This window comes from Macrotis lagotis, chromosome 1 (assembly GCF_037893015.1).
Source record: "Macrotis lagotis isolate mMagLag1 chromosome 1, bilby.v1.9.chrom.fasta, whole genome shotgun sequence".
Classification (NCBI taxonomy): domain Eukaryota; kingdom Metazoa; phylum Chordata; class Mammalia; order Peramelemorphia; family Peramelidae; genus Macrotis; species Macrotis lagotis.
Window position 1 is genome coordinate 242,340,458 of NC_133658.1, and position 17,294 is coordinate 242,357,751.

Genomic DNA, 17,294 nt, shown 5'->3' on the forward strand with positions numbered 1-17,294 from the left:
ATCTTTCGTTGCAATATTCATAATAAACATAGGCAAGGGAAGTTCCCTTTTACCATTTTGAGAGCACTAAAATGAAATGGAAGTCAACAGATAAATATCCAGTAGAATGAATTTGTTAGCATTTCTTTAATAATCTGTTTCCATTTATGATATATAAACTATAACTTTTAGACATATTCTTTATTAAATGAAGATGAAGTATAAAATGGTACTTTAGAAAATGAAGTCAAGTAGATGGGTTGACCCTGACCACATATGCATTTAAGTATGTTTTTTTGAAGTACAATTTTAAAGTCACCCAAGGACTTGATTTTTAAGACAATCTGAGATTGAAGGCTTTCTCCAAATGGAAAATAGTGGTAATTTTTTAAGGAGTAAAAACAAGACAGGAGCAGACAATAGCTCAAATATCTATTTTCTCATCTTTATTTTTGTTGTTCAATCTTTCAATTACATCCAATTTGGGGGGACTCTGTGAACCATAGCATATCGATACTGTCCATAGGATTTTCTTGGCAAAGATACTGGAGTGGTTTTCTCATTTTTATAAGATCTTATATTGATCTTTGCATATATCAAATGCAAATTTAATGAAAATATCAGAAGTAAACATGCAGATATTCCCAGTTGATTTTTTACAATAGATCATACTTCCATATGACCAAAAATTATTGGGAAAGTTATGATTCCATTGTTTTATTATTCATTGCAAAAAAAAATTTGGTTCAGAGCATAATACAATCTTATAAGTTATTTCAAAATTTAGCCCATGCCTTTATTTCTGTCATACAAGATACTTTATTAGTTGCAACCACAGAGGAAAATTTGTTCCATGATCTTCTGACTATTAGTATCAAGTGAATAATAAGAGAGACATGTTCGTCAAAGCTATTCACCATTGTCATGAAGGATATTCTACACAAAGAACAAGTGAAAAAGGCTTTCCCTATAAATGGTGAAGTCCTTTCTATGTTCTTTATAGACCTTGAACTGATTGTTTTGAAACATGGAGCACTTACAAGGCTTCTTCACAGAGAAGGTATTAGCAAATCACTTGAGAGGGAGAAATATGAATAAAGAATATTGAATGCCATAACATGCCGGTATGATTGCATTTGGAACCACAATATACAATCACAATTGGATTGCATATATGCAGGACTAATAATGAATCGTATCTCTGCCTTTCAGCAGAGACTCTAAGTGTAAAATGAGGCATACGTTTGCAGATGTCACCAGTGTGTTGATTTGTCTTACCTGACTGTATTCATTACAAGGGAAAATTGTGTTGGGGAGGGAGTGGTGAGGAGGGCATGGATCTTGTATGAGAGGCAGTGTGGCATAGAGTACTTCAGAGGTAGAAATAACCAATTTCAAATCCTTCTTGACAAATCCTTCCTCTACTTATCCTCTCAGTGTCCCACACCATTCTCAAAAACTAAAAATTATAGAACAAATAAAAACTATGTTGGTAGAGGGAGATGACTTATTCCATTGAAATCACAGCATAATACCTAAAACATGGTATGTGTGTACTTGGAAAATGCTTCTCACTTCTCCAAGTAACATTATATTGAATAAGTTGCAAAATGACTGTATCATTTAAGGAACTGGCCATAAGATGAAAACACAGTGGGATACCTTCCCCCATAAACACCCCCAAAAAAGAGAGGTCCTTGCACTTATTAATGTTGTTGCCACCACAGCAAAAGGTATTAATAAGTTGACACATTACTTCTGATGAAGTTCAGAGAGGAATTGGCCCTTGGAATGTCTTCAAAATTATATACTCACCAGTAAGAAGTAACTTAGAACAAGAAAGCCAACTCTGCTCACCAAGAGGGATCTCTCACCAGAGCAGCAGGTAGAATAATATAGAGCCTCCCAATCAGAAACTGTGGTACAGGGTGAGAAGAGAAAGATATCTCCTGTTTTAGAGAGAGCAACAGAGTAACATCACAGACCCATCAACAGGGAAATGACACAAGATTGTCCCAAGAGTGGAGGCACAGTGATAGGATAGATTGGACTCCATGGACAAGAAGCCTACACATTTCCTTTCCCCCCATCTGATACAAGAAGAAAGATCTGAGACTTGGAAGAGATACTGTTCCTTCAGTGATATATAAGGCCCTTAGGGGCAGAGCCAAGATGGCAACAAGAATGGATCTTGGCTTAGACACTCTCATAAAACTCATAAGCTAAGGACTCTAACTAAATTTTCAAGAGACAGAACCCACAGAGGGACCCAGAGAGGCAGTTCTCCTACTCAAGGTAACCTGGAAAAGAGCAGAGAGGCTCTGCTCCCCCCCGGGGTTGGAGGGGCGGCCGGACAGACTGGTGGAACTTCAGCCTCCTGGAGGCAGCCCCAGAGCACTGGGAGCCATGGCTCACTGCAGCGGGACTCTCCTGAGCTACGCCCCAGGGAGCACCAGACACAAAGTGGGGGAACAGCTGGGGGACCTCTGCCAGAGCGAGCAGGTGGAGCGCAGCCCTCAGGGCACACAGCAAGCAACATGGTCTTTCAGCAGCCCAGATCCAGGAACAGAAGCAGGCAGAGCCAGTAAGCAGGAGCCTCCAGGGCATGAGCCCATTGAACCTAGGGAGGGGAGTGAAGAGAGAGGGAGACTTCAGAGCTCTGCCCCTGGAACAGGACTCTGGGGCTCTGACCGCATTCAGATCCTGATCGCAGTCTAGGCTCCCCATAGAACAGCAGTGCCCCCCCACCTCAGCCCCATGGCAGAGGGGGGTGGTGCATCTGGTCATTCACAGACCAGGAAGGAGGACAGAGCCTCACACACTGAGACCCTTGTGGGAGTGTCCCAAAAGCTCAGGAAGCAACCCAAAACCAGGCTCAGGCTGGGAAAATGAGCAAGCAGAGAAATAAGAGGAACACCACTGAGAAATATTTTGCATATGAGCCCAAGAAGGATCAAAATACTCAGTCTGAAGATGAGGAAGCACAAGCTCCTACATCTAAAGACTCCAAGAAAAACAGAAATTGGGCTCAGGTTATGACAGAGATCAAAAAAGACTTTGAAAATCAAATGAGGGAGTTAGAAGAAAAACTGGTAAAAGAAAGGCGAGAGATGCAGGAAAAACATGAAAATGAAGTCAGTAGCCTAGTAAAGGAAATCCAAAAAAATGCTGAAGAAAATAGCATGTTAAAAACCAGCTTAGGTGAAATGGATAAAACAGTTCAAAAAGTTATTGAGGAGAAGAATGCTTTAAAAAGCAAAATGGGTCAGATGGAAAAAGAGATAAGAAAACTCTCTGAGGAAAACAAATTCTTCAGACAAAGAATAGAACTCAGGGAGCTGGATGAATTTACAAGAAACCAGTATTCATTACTTCAAAACCAAAAAAATGAGAAATTAGAAGAAAATGTGAAACAATTCATTGAAAAAACAACAGATACGGAAAACAGACGTAGGAAAGATAATTTTAAAATTATTGGAATACCTGAAAGTCATGATCAGGAAAAGAGCCTTGACATAATTTTCAAAGAATTACTACAGGAAAATTGCCCTGATATTCTAGAAGCAGAGGGTAAAATAGAAATGGAGAGAATTCACCGATCCCCCCAAGAAAGAGATCCCAAAAAACCAACCCCTAGGAATATTATAGACAAATTCCAGAACTCCCAAGTCAAAGAGAAAATATTACAAGCAGCCAGAAGGACACAGTTCAAATATCGTGGAGCTGCAGTCAGGATCACACGGGACTTAGCAGCAACTACATTGGAAGCTCGTAGGGCTTGGAATACAATATACCGGAAGGCAAAAGAGCTTAGAATGCAGCCAAGAATGAACTACCCAGGGAAAAAGATGGACTTTCAGTGAACCAGGGGAATTTCAAATGTTCCTTTTGGAATGGCCAGAGCTGAACAGAAGGTTTGATCTTTAGATACAGGACTCAGGTGAAGCATGGAGATTGGAGGAGAGGGGGGAAATATGAGGGACTTAATGATGATGAACTGCATGTATTCCTGTATAGAAAAATGACACTGATAATACTCATATGAACCTTCTCAGTTAATAGAGCAGGTAGAGGGAACTTTTATAGTTGAAGCACAGGAGAAAGCTGAATTCGAAGATAAAATATGGTGTAAAAATAGAGTCAATAGAAAAAAAGGGAAATGGAATGGGATAATGAAAAAGGAGAGGGAGAATAGTCCAAGATAGTTCACATAATAAGATTGTTTTTATTACAATGAGCTATTGCAATGATATGGAAGGGGGAGGCAAGGGGGAATAAGGGAACCTTTGCTCTCATCAGAGATGGCTAGGAGAGGAAATAGCAAATATACTCAATGGGGTATAGACATCTGGAGTAAGAAGGAGGGGGGAGCAGGGGGAAGGGGTGGGGATGTGAATAAAGGAGGAGAGGATGGAGCATGTGGGGAGAGTGGTCAGATATAACACATTTTCTTTTTTACTCCTTGCAAGAGGCTGGGATTGGAAGGCCTGCCCAGGACCATAGGGCCAGGTGGATGCTGGGCCTAAGGGGTGGTAGGGGGGGCTCAGGGCCTCTTGGCCCCAGGACCAGGGATCTGTCTGCTGCGTCACTCAGCGACCCTACAGTAGAGTCAGAGTGAAGGGAGACAATATAGTACATGGTAGTAGAGAAATAAGAAAGGAGGGAGTTGTGATCAGCAATAGCAACGTTGGAAAAATATGGAAGTAACTTTTGCGATGGATTTACCATAAAGAATGCAATCCACCTGTGACAGAGTTGTTGGTGTTGGAACAAAGACTGAAGCACATTTTTTGTTATTATTATTTGGGGAAGGGTGCAGGGCAAGTGGGGCTGGGTGGCTTGCCTGGGGCCACATAGCAGGGTGATCTATGGGTGTCTGGGGCTGGATTTAGACCCAGGTGCTCCTGGCTCAAGGGTCAATGCTCTGTCTGCCACCCAGCCACCCCTATTATTATTACTATTTTATTTTATTTGGGGTTTTGTTTTCTTCTTTTTGGTTTTTGCAGGGCAATGGGGATGGGGTGGCTTGCATGTCACATGGCTGGGTGATTGTTGGGTTTATGAGGCTGGATATGGACTCAGGTGCTCTTGACTCCAGGGCTGGTGCTTCGTCCATTGTGCCACCTGGCCATACCTACAATTATTACTATTATTTTTTTTAATTTTAATTTTTTTCAAGTTTATCTATATTCATGGGGGAGGGGTATTTTGTTTACTTGTAAACAAGAATGTTTTATTAATGTAAAAAACATTTGTACAAAATGAGAAAAAAATAAATCTTAAAAAAGAAGAAAAGGGGGGGCAGGGGGATGGGGGGGATGTGAGTGATGGAAGAGAGGATGGAGTATGGGGGGAGAGTGGTCAGATATAACACATTTTCTTTTTTACTTCTTGCAAGGGGCTGGGATTGGGTGGCCTGTCCGGGACCATAGGGCCAGGTGGATGCTGGGCCTAAGGGGTGGTAGTGGGGCTCGGGGCCTCTTGGCCCCAGGACCATGGATCTGTCTGCTGTGCCACTCAGATACCCTACAGCAGAGTCAGAGTGAAAGGAGAGATAAAATATAGTACATAGTAGTGGAGAAATACAAAAGGAGGGAGTTGCGATCAGCAATGGCAACGGTGGAAAAATATGGAAGTACCTTTTGCGATGGACTTACCATAAAGAATGTGATCCACCCACGACAGAGTTGTTGGTGTTGGAACAAAGACTCAAGTACATTTTTTATTATTATTATTTGGGGGGGGGGGTGCAGGGCAAATGGGGCTGGGTGGCATGCCTGGGGCCACATAGCAGGGTGATCGTTGGGTGTCTGAGCCCGGATTTGGACCCGGGTACTCCTGGCTCAGGGGCCAATGCTCTGTCTGCCACCCAGCTACCCCTACTATTATTACTATTTTATTTTATTTTGGGTCTTTTTTTTTTCTTTTTTTTGGTTTTTGCAGGGCAGTGGGGTTAGGGTAGCTTGCATGTCACACAGCTGGGTGAGTGTTGCATGTATGGGGCTGGATATGGGCTTGGGTGCTCCTGGCCCCAGGGCTGGGGCTCTGTCCATTGCGCCACCTGGCCATACCTACAATTATTACTATTATTTTTTTTATTTTAATTTTTTTCTCTCCCCTTTACTTTATCGCTCAAGCGAGTCTATATTTTGGGGGGGGGAGGGGGTATTCTGTTTACTTTTTTTTTTTTAGTTTTTTTTTGCAAGACAAATGGGGTTGGGTGGCTTGCCCAAGGCCACATGGCTGGGTAATTGTTGAGTGTCTGAGACCGGATTTGAACCCAGGTACTCCTGACTCTAAGGCTGGTGCTTTGTCCACTGCGCCACCCAGCCACCCCCTCTTCTGTTTACTCTTAAACAAGAATATTTTATTAATGTATAAAAAAATTATTTGTACAAAAAGAGAATAAATAAATATTAAAATCATCTTAAAATAGATATATAAGGCCCTTGAAGAAGGTGGAAACATTAAGTAGGGACTCTGACTCCACTATGGAGGTGTCTATGAATCCTTTCTTAGGAAATAGTCAGTAAACAATAATAAAGGCCTTCTTTGTTCCAGGAGCATGATAAGTACTGGAGACATAAATAAGAAAAAAAAAGGCTGCCCCAGCCTTCAAGGATTTTATAATCCAGTGGCAAATAACAAAATACAAAAGGAAACTGAAGGAGGTGGGGTCCAAGGGAATGCTGACTATGATGTTCTAGGAATCAAAACCAAGCAGAGCAACTGATTGAAGTGAAGTTACCTAGAAAGCTCTGAGTCCTTTATAATGGAAGGTTCTGTGAGGAGCTTTTTCTTCTACCCTCTAATCAGAGTGGAAAAGCAGTTGAGAAGATATATTATTCTGCTTCTCAGAAAAATACTTTAAAATGCATAAGACAAAATATTTAGGAATACAAAAGAAACCAATTAAAGTAATATACAGTTATCAAAATGATTATATTTTTTTAAAATTCAGGAACTTGTTTAACAACCTCTATTAAGAAAAGCTTTTTCTTGACTATACCTGTACTGAGTATTTGATGATTAAATAAAACCTATCCTATAGTCAATGTTTTATTAACTGATGTATTTGAGTGGAAGTTGTATACACTTTTCCTTTTGGGAAGAAAAACTTAGACATGAGCTAAGTCCTAATCTTCACAGGGAAAATCCTGGGTGAGGGAATAAGTCATCAAATTCTTCAGAAGACTTTATAATTGGAAGTAATTTGTGTGAAGGTGGAACTTTTTTCTGAGCCATGGGTTACACATACAACAATTCTGTGACTTAGGAACTCTAGTTATTATTATCACCATCTTATCTTTGAGAAAATGTATACTACTTGAAGTCAAGTGCTTGTCTGGGGTCCTTCAGTATTTAAATTGAATAGGATTCAAACTCAAGTCTTGTCTTCCTCTACATAAATCTCTCAATGTACACAAAGCAAAAAGAATTAAAAATCCATTAGAAGGAAATATAAGATTCTGAATCATTTTTAATGGCCCATTTCATAATCCTCTACTCCCTTCTTCATTCCAGACCCGTCCCCCAACTGACCTCAGCTTTAACTTTGATGCTAATAAACAGCAAAGGCAGCTCATCGCAGAACTGGAAAACAAAAACAGGTAATTCTATTTATTGCCCTACAAGGCAGCTAATTCTTATCACTTAAGGAAGGAAGCACCATTTAGAGTCCTGCGTACTTAATGCATTCCTGTTTGAAGTTGTGCCCCAAAACAGTCATTTGAAAAATAGTTAACATTTTTCTTCAAAAAAATTGACTCACATAAATAGATGTCTTTCTGACCAGGTTACACTTTACTTCCCAATGCCATCCAATGTACCCTCCTTTCATTTCTCAGAGTTTCCTACTCTTGTTTTTTTTGTTCACCATTTTCTTCAGCCAATTTCTTATGTGTAGGTTGATCTGACCCAACCAGCAATATCACATATAACCAGCTTCCCACAAGGAGGAAACTCAAGGATCATCAGAAGTAAAATTAATTAAGATCTATTAAAATATTGTTTGAACAGAAAAGTTATTGTATTATGTAGAAGAGAAAGGAACCAGGACACCGATTTAGGACTTTTAAGGGTGATGGTGAATCTGACTGGGAAAAATGGATTATAGCAGAGCATGAGTGTATGCTTCTGAAATAGATTCAAAAGCAGAGCATGACTAAGGACTATACTTGTGGATGTGTGGCATAAGGGTTTCTCTTAAATTCTCATTATAAGACTATAAAGAGTTACCTTTATCTAGGAAAGAATAGATAATTATTTTTCAGTTGCCTTTAATCTAAAATTTTAAAATCCTGAACAATAGTATTTCTCTTAACCTTGGCTATTTATTTAAATTGTAGTTGGAAGAAATTTGTTTCATATTTTAATTCATATTGGAACATTCAGTACCAAGGAAAAGTGTTGAGAAGGGGTGGTCAGCATAAAATTTGGAGAACTTTAAATGAAGGAAAATAAAACTATAGAAGTATTACCTTGAAATGTTATCTGGAAAATAATACCTCTTGAATAGTTGTTATCAGTTAACCTGATTCATATTCCCCTTTCTTTCCAGAGAAATCCTTCAGGAGATTCAGCGCCTCCGCCTGGAGCATGAACAGGCTTCTCAACCAACTCCTGAGAAAGCTCAGCAGAACCCCACACTCCTGGCAGAGCTTCGGTTACTTAGGTGAGGAGCAGCTCTCTTCACCAAAATTTTTGTGACCAAATTTGCTTTACAAACTACTTTAGGTGGGGAAGTTAGGTCATGGGAGATAGATACAATGCCTTTTTAGAGGAATCTTTTTTGGAACAGAGGAAGCAATTCAAGATTCAGTTCATTATCATTATTTTTAATGTTTTACTTATGTGGATCCGTGATCCATTCAGTTAGTTATTCTCTTCTCTAGTAAAGATTGCAACTCATTCATGGTTTCTTATTTTCTGTAGTTTTTAATCCATAGTCTTCCATAGATCCCTGAGGATCTCCTTGAGGCAGTGGAGAACTTTTAAGTCATTTATAGTCTCAGAATACAAGGGAAGCATTTGCACTCAACATTGGTCTGATTACCCATTTTGCTCGAGCCATACAACCAGCCTACTTCATTTTTAATACCTTCTTGGATGATATCTTAACTATCAATTCTTGCCCATTAGCCATCATTGGAAAAATGCTTCAATCTACCTTTGACAATTCTGTATGTCTCTTCCCCCCCAATTCAGTTTTTGTTGTTGTTGTTGCAAGGCAAGGGGGTTAAGTGGCTTGTCCAAGGCTAGTCAATTATTAAGTGTCTGAGGTTGGATTTGAACTCAGGTACTCCTGGCTCCAGGACTGGTGCTCTAACCACTGCACCACCTAGCCACCCCCCCCAATTCAGTTTTGTATCACTCATAACTTTCTGTCAGAGTTGTACCCCATAACAATATAGAAGTAGATGACTTTTATAATTCTCTTTTTATAAACTTCCCCAAAATCCTACTCTGTTGTCACATGAAAGGATGATGGTAACCCTGTGTTCTTAGAGGCTTTTTTTTTTTTAAACAGAGCATAAGCTTCAGCAGATCCTGCTGTACTACCAGGGTTTTGGTTGGTTTTACGAGCAGACTGTGCCTGTCTTCCAAGGACCCTAAATGGTGCCTGTTAATGAAGTGAATAAATTTAGAAGAGAGAGACCAAATGAGAGCTTAAACTTCATAGAATCTCAATTAGTTCATCATTGGTCCTGGGATCCTTAAGTGTGGTATAAAGTTTTATACCAAAGATCTTACTTCCCAAAATCCCTGACACCTAGATATCACACACAGATTAATTTATTTTTAAAAAATTCTGTGCTATTGGTGTAGAGATAAAAAATGAAGATTTCAATAAGCTTGAGCAGGAAGACAGACTTAGAGCAGTTAATCTTTGTCATTATTATCTTAAACCATTTTGGACAGTTGCCCACCCCAGGGAGTGTCATAATAGAAACTAATGCTGCTCTCAATTTACTCTCAAACTGAGTACATGTAGAGTTAGTCCTGTTTCCCATTCTTTCTGTTCAATAGGGCATCTTGACTTTGTGCAGAAGTAGGAAAGCAGGCTAAACTCCATGGAATCAGAAGATTTCTTCCCTGCTGACTTCTTGTTACAGACATATTTACAGTGCCTATTTTTTCACAAAGAGCTCTCTATTCCAGTTGTAAAGTGATAAGAGCAGAAAGATTTTACTGAGGAGAGAGAGAATAGTATCTCAGGACAGAGAAATGTACAAGGCTTAGGGTGGGATGTGTATTGAGAATCTTTCAAACCTAAGGACAGGTTTATTAGGCACAAGGCAGACAGGCCACCTATCATGTTAATGTCTTAAGACAACTGCTAATGTGTGCACATAGAGCCATGTACCAGAAGACAATACAAAATGTAGAGGGCTAAAGATGAAAGCAAACCTGACAGAGCCACTGCTATTCTGAGGATTCCTGGGCTCAGGGTCCTAGGCTGTCTCCATTAAGGTTTGAAGAGGGTAAGACAGGGTGGTGGTGCAGGAGGTTTGACTTGCCTAGGACATGCTCTCTCCCTCAGTCTTTTTTAGTATTTCAGCTAGTCTGGCTTGTCTGGTCTGCCAGAAGAACCCCATGCACACCAAAATATACTGAGTAATACTTTTTCCAACATCAAAGAATTGGAAAAAAAGTAGATGTTCATCAGTTGAACATCTAAGCAAATTGTAGTATTTGAATATAATGGAATAATTTTGTGGCATTTGAAACATTGAATATATGGTATGTCCAGAGAAGTTTGCAAAAGCGACAAGGAATGCAGAGTGAAATAAGTAGAACTAGAATTATTGATAATGTAACAATGTTGTGCAAACAGCCAACTTTAAAAGATATTTAAAAAAAAAACTCATCATCCTTATTGTTGAATGTATACCTCTCTTCTCCTGCACCTAGAAAGCCATCCCTTATAAAAAGAATGAAAAAGAAAAAAAGAATTTCAGCAAAACAAACCAATAATCCATCAACCCAGTCTAGTAGGATGTGCTATGTCTCAGATACATAGCCATCCACATCTTCAAAGAAGGAAAATTAGTGTGCTTAAAGCCCAAGACTAGTTACTTTGTAACTCTAATGACCAAACTTCGTCCTAGAGAAGAGAAGAGAAATTCCTTCCCTTCTTTTGAAGAGGTGGAGAGCTATGAATGTGAAATACTGCAAATCCTGTCAGACTTGGTCTATGTATTGCATAGTTTTAGTAAAATGGTTTTTTTCTCCCCCTTTGCCTTTTTCTTTGTTGCAAGAAATGACTCACTAATAGGATTAGGAGAGGTAATATATTTGGAAATAAAGGTGATGTAAAAACAAAAGACATCAATAGCTTATCTTAAAGGAAAGAATAGATCACATCAAACTAACACTTGTTTTTTTTTTAATAAGAGTTTCTAAATGGGTAGATCAGGGCAATACTATAAAATTTGACTGGATTTGATAAGGCATTTGATAAAAGATATTCTATTCTGATGGGAAAATAGAGAGATATGGATTAGATGGATTTGAAGTTGTTTGAACTCTTTGAGACTCTTAAGTAGTTATTAATGGTTCAATGTCAACTGGGCAGAAAACTATAGTGGAGTATCCGTCCCAGGAATCTCTGCTTAGTCCTTTCTGTGTAACATTTTAATCAATGATGCCATGCTTATCAAGTTTGCAGATGACATAAAGCCAACCCACTGAAAGACAGTCATGATCCTGAAAAATATTTTGACAAGTTGGAGCATTGGCCTGAATCCAATAAAATTAAATTAATTTGAGATGATTGTATAATCTTATATTCGGATTTTTAAAAATCATGTTTGTGAGTATAAGATGGGGAAGGTATGATTAGAAAGTAGTTGTCAGAAAAAAAAGATTTAATAGTTATAATAGACCAAAAGCTCAATCTGAGTTAGCAGAGTAATGAGCCATAAGATAAGATAAGGGAATTTGGGCTTAAAGAAAGGCAGGGAGCCCAAAGGGCAACAAAAATGAGCATACCCTTTGACCCAGAAATACTGGATCTATACCCTGAAGAGATGATGAAAAAGGGTAAAAACATCACCTGTACAAAAATATTTATAGCAGTCCTGTTTGTGGTGGCAAAGAATTGGAAATCAAGTAAATGTCCTTCAATTAGGGAATGGCTTAGCAAACTGTGGTATATGTATGTCATGGAACACTATTCTATTAGAAACCAGGGAGGGTCGGGATTTCAGGGAAGTCTGGAGGGATTTGCATGCACTGATGCTGAGCGAAATGAGCAGAACCAGAAAAACACTGTATACCCTAACAGCAACATGGGGGTGATGTTCAACCTTGATGGACTCGCTCATTCCATCAATGCAACAATTGGGAACAATTTTGGGCTGTCTGCAAAGGGGAATACCATCTGTATCCAGATAAAGAGCGATGGACTTTATACAAAGTTCAAGGACTATTCCCTTTAATTTGGAAAAAAAAACATATCTTATGGTCTGATCTTGTTATCTCTTATACCTTTTTGTCTCTTCCTTAAGGATATGATTTCTCTCTCATCACACTCAATTTGGATCAATATACAACATGGAAACAAAGTAAAGACTGACAGATTGCTTTCCATGGGGGGGTGGGAGGGAAGTAAGATTGGGGGGGAAATTGTAAAACTCAATATCTTTCATAAAAAGAAGAAAGGCAGGAAACCAAGAAGTTGATTTTGTTAAATTTTGTCCTTGTCAGAGCATATCAGCATATAGTTCTTCCTGTCATTATTTAGAGGAGACATTGCTAAGTTGGAGCGTATCCAAACAGGTGACCAGGAAGATAGAAGACCTTGAGTCTAGGTAATATGAGGATCAGTTGGGTGTGATTAGTATAGAATAATAGCTGTATGCAAGTATATGGATGCCTTTTTGAAAAAGAGGGATTAGACTTGTCCTATTCTGCCCCAGATGGAAATAGCAGGAGCAATAGGTAAAAACTTTCAAAAGGACAGATTGATGAGGAAAAACTTCCTAATAATTAGAACTGTCTTTAAGTAAAATCATCTCCTTCCTGGGGTAGTGGCTTCCCCTTCCCTATAAATCATCTCAGGACCAGTAGCAGTTGTGTTGTCATAGGGATTCCTTCTGGGGCTCTGGATTGGACTACACAACCTCTAAGGAGGAGCCCCATAAGCTCTAAGAATCTATTATTCTGTGAATTCTAAATTTCAGTTTCTCCACTGTATTATTTTATTTTATAGCTTTTTTTTTTTTTTTAGAATTTCAGCATGAAGAAGAAGTAAGAATTACTGTCTTTGGAAATTTTTTTTTTTTTGGTTTTGCAAAGGCAATGGGGTTAAGTGACTTGCTCAAGGTCACACAATTAAGCAATTATTGAGTGTCTGAGACTGGATTTGAACTCAGGTCTTCCTGACTCCAGGACCAGAGCTCTTTATCTACTGCTCCACCTCACCACCCTGAAATTTTCTTCTCAAAGATTTCTCTTCTGATGATTTTTCCCATCCTGAACAGACAAAGGAAGGATGAATTGGAACAGAGAATGTCTGCACTTCAGGAGAGCCGGCGAGAGCTGATGGTACAACTAGAAGGGCTTATGAAGCTACTGAAGGTAAGAACTGCGAACTACTTAAAAATCCCTCATCCTCTGAGGACTTTTTCTTTGTCTTCCTTCATAGCTACAGTTTCTGCCCCAATTGTGATGTTATTACAGAACTAAGTATTAATTTCTGCTTCCAGGACCAGTGTTTAGCAAAAGCTCATTAGTTAGTAGAAATGTCCATTTGAATTAGTGAATATTTTAAAATAAGTACAGTTTATTACTTTTAAGTATATAAGGTAACTGGCACTAAGCTAATGACCTTGAGATAACTGCATTAATGATTAAATGAGATTAGATGAGGTTTGTAATTAACGTATTATTTATCTATAGTTTTAATACTTCTAAAGAGTAGCTCCTTAGGAATTTAATTGTTTTATGCATTCTGCCTATAGTTACATTATTGACATATTAAATATACAATTAAGTATACTCAAATGGATCTGTAATATTCAGTATGCTGATCACAACTCATCTGTCCTGCCTATTCTGTATGATTCCTGTTGGAATGGGGAGAGGCATAATAAATATAAAGTATTACTTTATATGCCTCTTCCTCTTGGATATTGAAAAGAGATCTATTTAAATTCTAATTAATCTTTCCTTTGGAGTAAACAAATAGTTAGCTTTAGGCTAGTCATATTAGGACACTGTATAGGAGAGGACTTATTGAGGTCCCATTTTCCTTTGTGAGGAAAAAATATGCTGCAGCACTTGGGCCTTTTTAAACCAGCACCTGAGACTAGGAAAGACTATCTAGCACTTTTATATCCTCCCTCTGACAACATATACTGTTCACAAGGTGATGTGTCAGCAATCTCAAAGCAGCTTTTGCTTATGCTCTTAGTTTCTGAGGTCCTATCTGTTTGTCTGACTCCATTAAGCTATAGAAGGAGGACACTAACTTGGCTGCCAGAATGAAAGCTATGATCCCATTGCCATTCAGATATCCACAAATTCTCTTCTGTGGATCAGTCATCCTGTTTAGCTTCCCCTACCTCCTTCAAAGAGACATATTATGTGAATAAGGAAAGATTGTGATTAATTCGTATTGTTTCAAGGTCATGATATAAATTTAGGCTTGTTCATTCAATTAAATTCAGTAAATACTTTAGTGACTACTTTGAGTCCAACATTCTATTCGGTGCTGTGACAAATATCTACCTTAATGGGTTAATAATCTAGCTGAGGGGAAGGGCCATATGCACATGAAACACTTCAACCACAAACTAGTAACTGTATGATTCAGTGTAGAAGATGATTAAATTGGACAATAAGTGCTAGAATGAAGTCATTCTAATTTTGGGGAAAAGATAATTGAGTTGGAATTTAAAGGAGAGATAGAAATTTAATGGGCTAGTACAGTGGATAGAGTGCTAGGCCTGGAGTCAGGAAGACGCATTATCCTGAATGCGAATCAACCCTCATACACTTATTAGCTGTGTGACCCTGGACAATTCACTGAATCCTGTTTACTTTAGTTTCCTCATCTGTACAGTGAGCTGCAGAAGGAAATAGAAAATCACTCTAGAAACTTTGCCAAGAAAACCTCAAATGGAGTCATGAAGAGTCAGAAACAACTGAAATGACTAAACAACAAAGTAATAGCAAGGAGAATAGGAAGATCAAGATGTAAATTTTCCATATTAGATACATTAAAAATGCTGTTATACTTTAAATGTTTATTACACATTTCCTTGGTTAAGGTCTGATTTATTTTAATCCAAATTTATTTTTGACTCTGGGCCCACATATTCATAAAAATTTATATGAGGAATGTATTCAACAAAATTTATCAAATTCTAAATATATTCAAGGGAATGCCTTTGATATGGTTTCTGCTCAAGGAGATTATATAATACATAATAACATGAAACATATATTCCAAAATAGTAATAACAACAATGATAATAACTACTTTATAGATGTACTTTAAGATTTACAAAACACTATTATTCCATAAACTACACAGCACTTCTAGGAAGTGAACATCATTGCTATTATTGTCATCTTCCTACATAAGAGGAAACTAACTCTCAGGTTAAGTAATTTATCCATGATTACATAACTGGCAATTATAAGATTCTCTGAATTATACAGTGAGTATTGGTCCTGGATTGAAATAATAACTGGGGGGGAGGATGGTAGTGATCTTAAAGCATATTTCAGTTATGCCCTTAGCTGTTGCTTGTTTAACTTGCTCTGCTATTTCATCAGTAAAATGAAGACAGTTCTGCTTCCCTATCTCCAAGGACTTCCCTGAAGAGAGCACTAAAATGCCATCTCAAAAATAGTATGTCTTGTTGAAACATACACAGTGGTGTCTCTCAAACAAGACCCAAAGCCCAACCTAAGATCCCCTGTTGGTAGATAGATTGTATTATAACCAGTTTAATAAATAGTTTGGGGAACCTAGACTTGTAAATGTATATAATTCATGTTAGAATTTGGAGCTATGAGGGACTTTGACAAGCCTTGTTTCATGACTAGCTCCCATGTGGAATCCTTATGGTCAGATTCACTCACTGTCTCCCTGTTAACCAGTTAAGAGAGTTGGTCTCAATTTTTATTCAAATACAAATGCCCCTATGGCCTATAGTAATTTTTTTTTTAAATTCCAAGAGAAATGATTTATCCTCAACTTCAGTTAGGTCACATGGAATAGATATTTTCAAATCAATTAGTTGCTCTAATATAAGTGTTCTTACTGCCCCTAGATCACAGGTCCACAATGCCCTCCTGTATGCTCTATGAGCACAACCACTATTATTTTAAATACCACCAATTGGAAAAGTTTAGGTGTCAAGAACTTAGACTACTGAAAGGATATAATTAAAGAAGGGGGGATGGGGGGGGGTCTTAGACTCCCTGTTAGAAGGAAAGAAATGAAGTCTAGATGTAGAATCAGATTTTAATTCCTTCCTATCATCTAACAAGTCATAACATAATTTTGGACATACTAGACACAAATAGACTTTTTTATCCTTTTTATAGCTTGCAAATCTTGATCCTTTAATGGACAGATTTTATTAGATTTCTTCCTTTTCCAAGAGTATATAATGAATAATTTCCCCTGCTGATTTCCATTATAATTTTATACATGTTCTCCCATGGGGGGGGAGGGAAACTGATCTCTAGCACAATAAAAATCATCTCTAAAGAATGCTAATTTTCAATTCAAAGGCATATTTTGCCTTTATTAATGTGTAATCTGCTTGTACTTAAATGCAGTGCAATTAAATAAACATGTATCAAGCACCATTACATACAAGGTCCTTGAGAATACAAAGACAATAATGAAATAGATCGTGCCCCCTAGGAACTTACATTTTAATTGGAGGTAAGGAACAAGAGATATCAAATGTACATTAATAAGCAAATATAGGTAAAACTTGTGTTGACCCACAATGCAAATTCTGTATTTAGATCAACTCTTGGTGGAAGGAGTAGGGCAGGGAAAATACCCCAGAAAATTATTTCTATTTTTAAAAATTATTTCTTTGATTTGTTTTGTTTTTGCTTAGGTTTCCCTGGAAACTTCAAAATATAGATCACAGGTCTCAATAGTCTCAATAGTTAACATGCAAGTAATCTAAGACAACCTTTATTTCACTTTGCAAAAAAAAAAGAGTGTTTCAACTACCCCCTTTCCCACCCACCTCCCAAAAAAACAAGCCTATGAAGGAATCTCGGGATTTTATAACAATCAAAATACTGCCCTATTTCTCAGTGAGTCCCACTTT

General features: G+C 38.1%; 1 protein-coding gene and 1 long non-coding RNA gene across 30 annotated transcripts in view; one reads left to right on the forward strand and one right to left on the reverse strand.

The window, feature by feature from the left end:
- The window catches only part of DTNB (dystrobrevin beta), a 410,081-nt gene that overhangs the window by 308,786 nt on the left and 84,001 nt on the right, over positions 1-17,294 (forward strand). For all 29 annotated transcript variants that reach the window (XR_012473465.1, XR_012473466.1, XR_012473462.1 and 26 more), the window contains 3 exons: positions 7,504-7,589; positions 8,540-8,653; positions 13,467-13,563. Coding sequence is in view for 23 of the 29 variants with exons in the window: in XM_074209942.1 (XP_074066043.1) it covers positions 7,504-7,589; positions 8,540-8,653; positions 13,467-13,563 (297 nt within the window). In the remaining 6 variants the exon portion in view is untranslated. The remainder of the gene's footprint in view (positions 1-7,503; positions 7,590-8,539; positions 8,654-13,466; positions 13,564-17,294) is intronic.
- The window catches only part of LOC141504735 (uncharacterized), a 149,741-nt gene that overhangs the window by 39,882 nt on the left and 92,565 nt on the right, over positions 1-17,294 (reverse strand). The gene's annotated exons all lie outside the window — the stretch shown is intronic.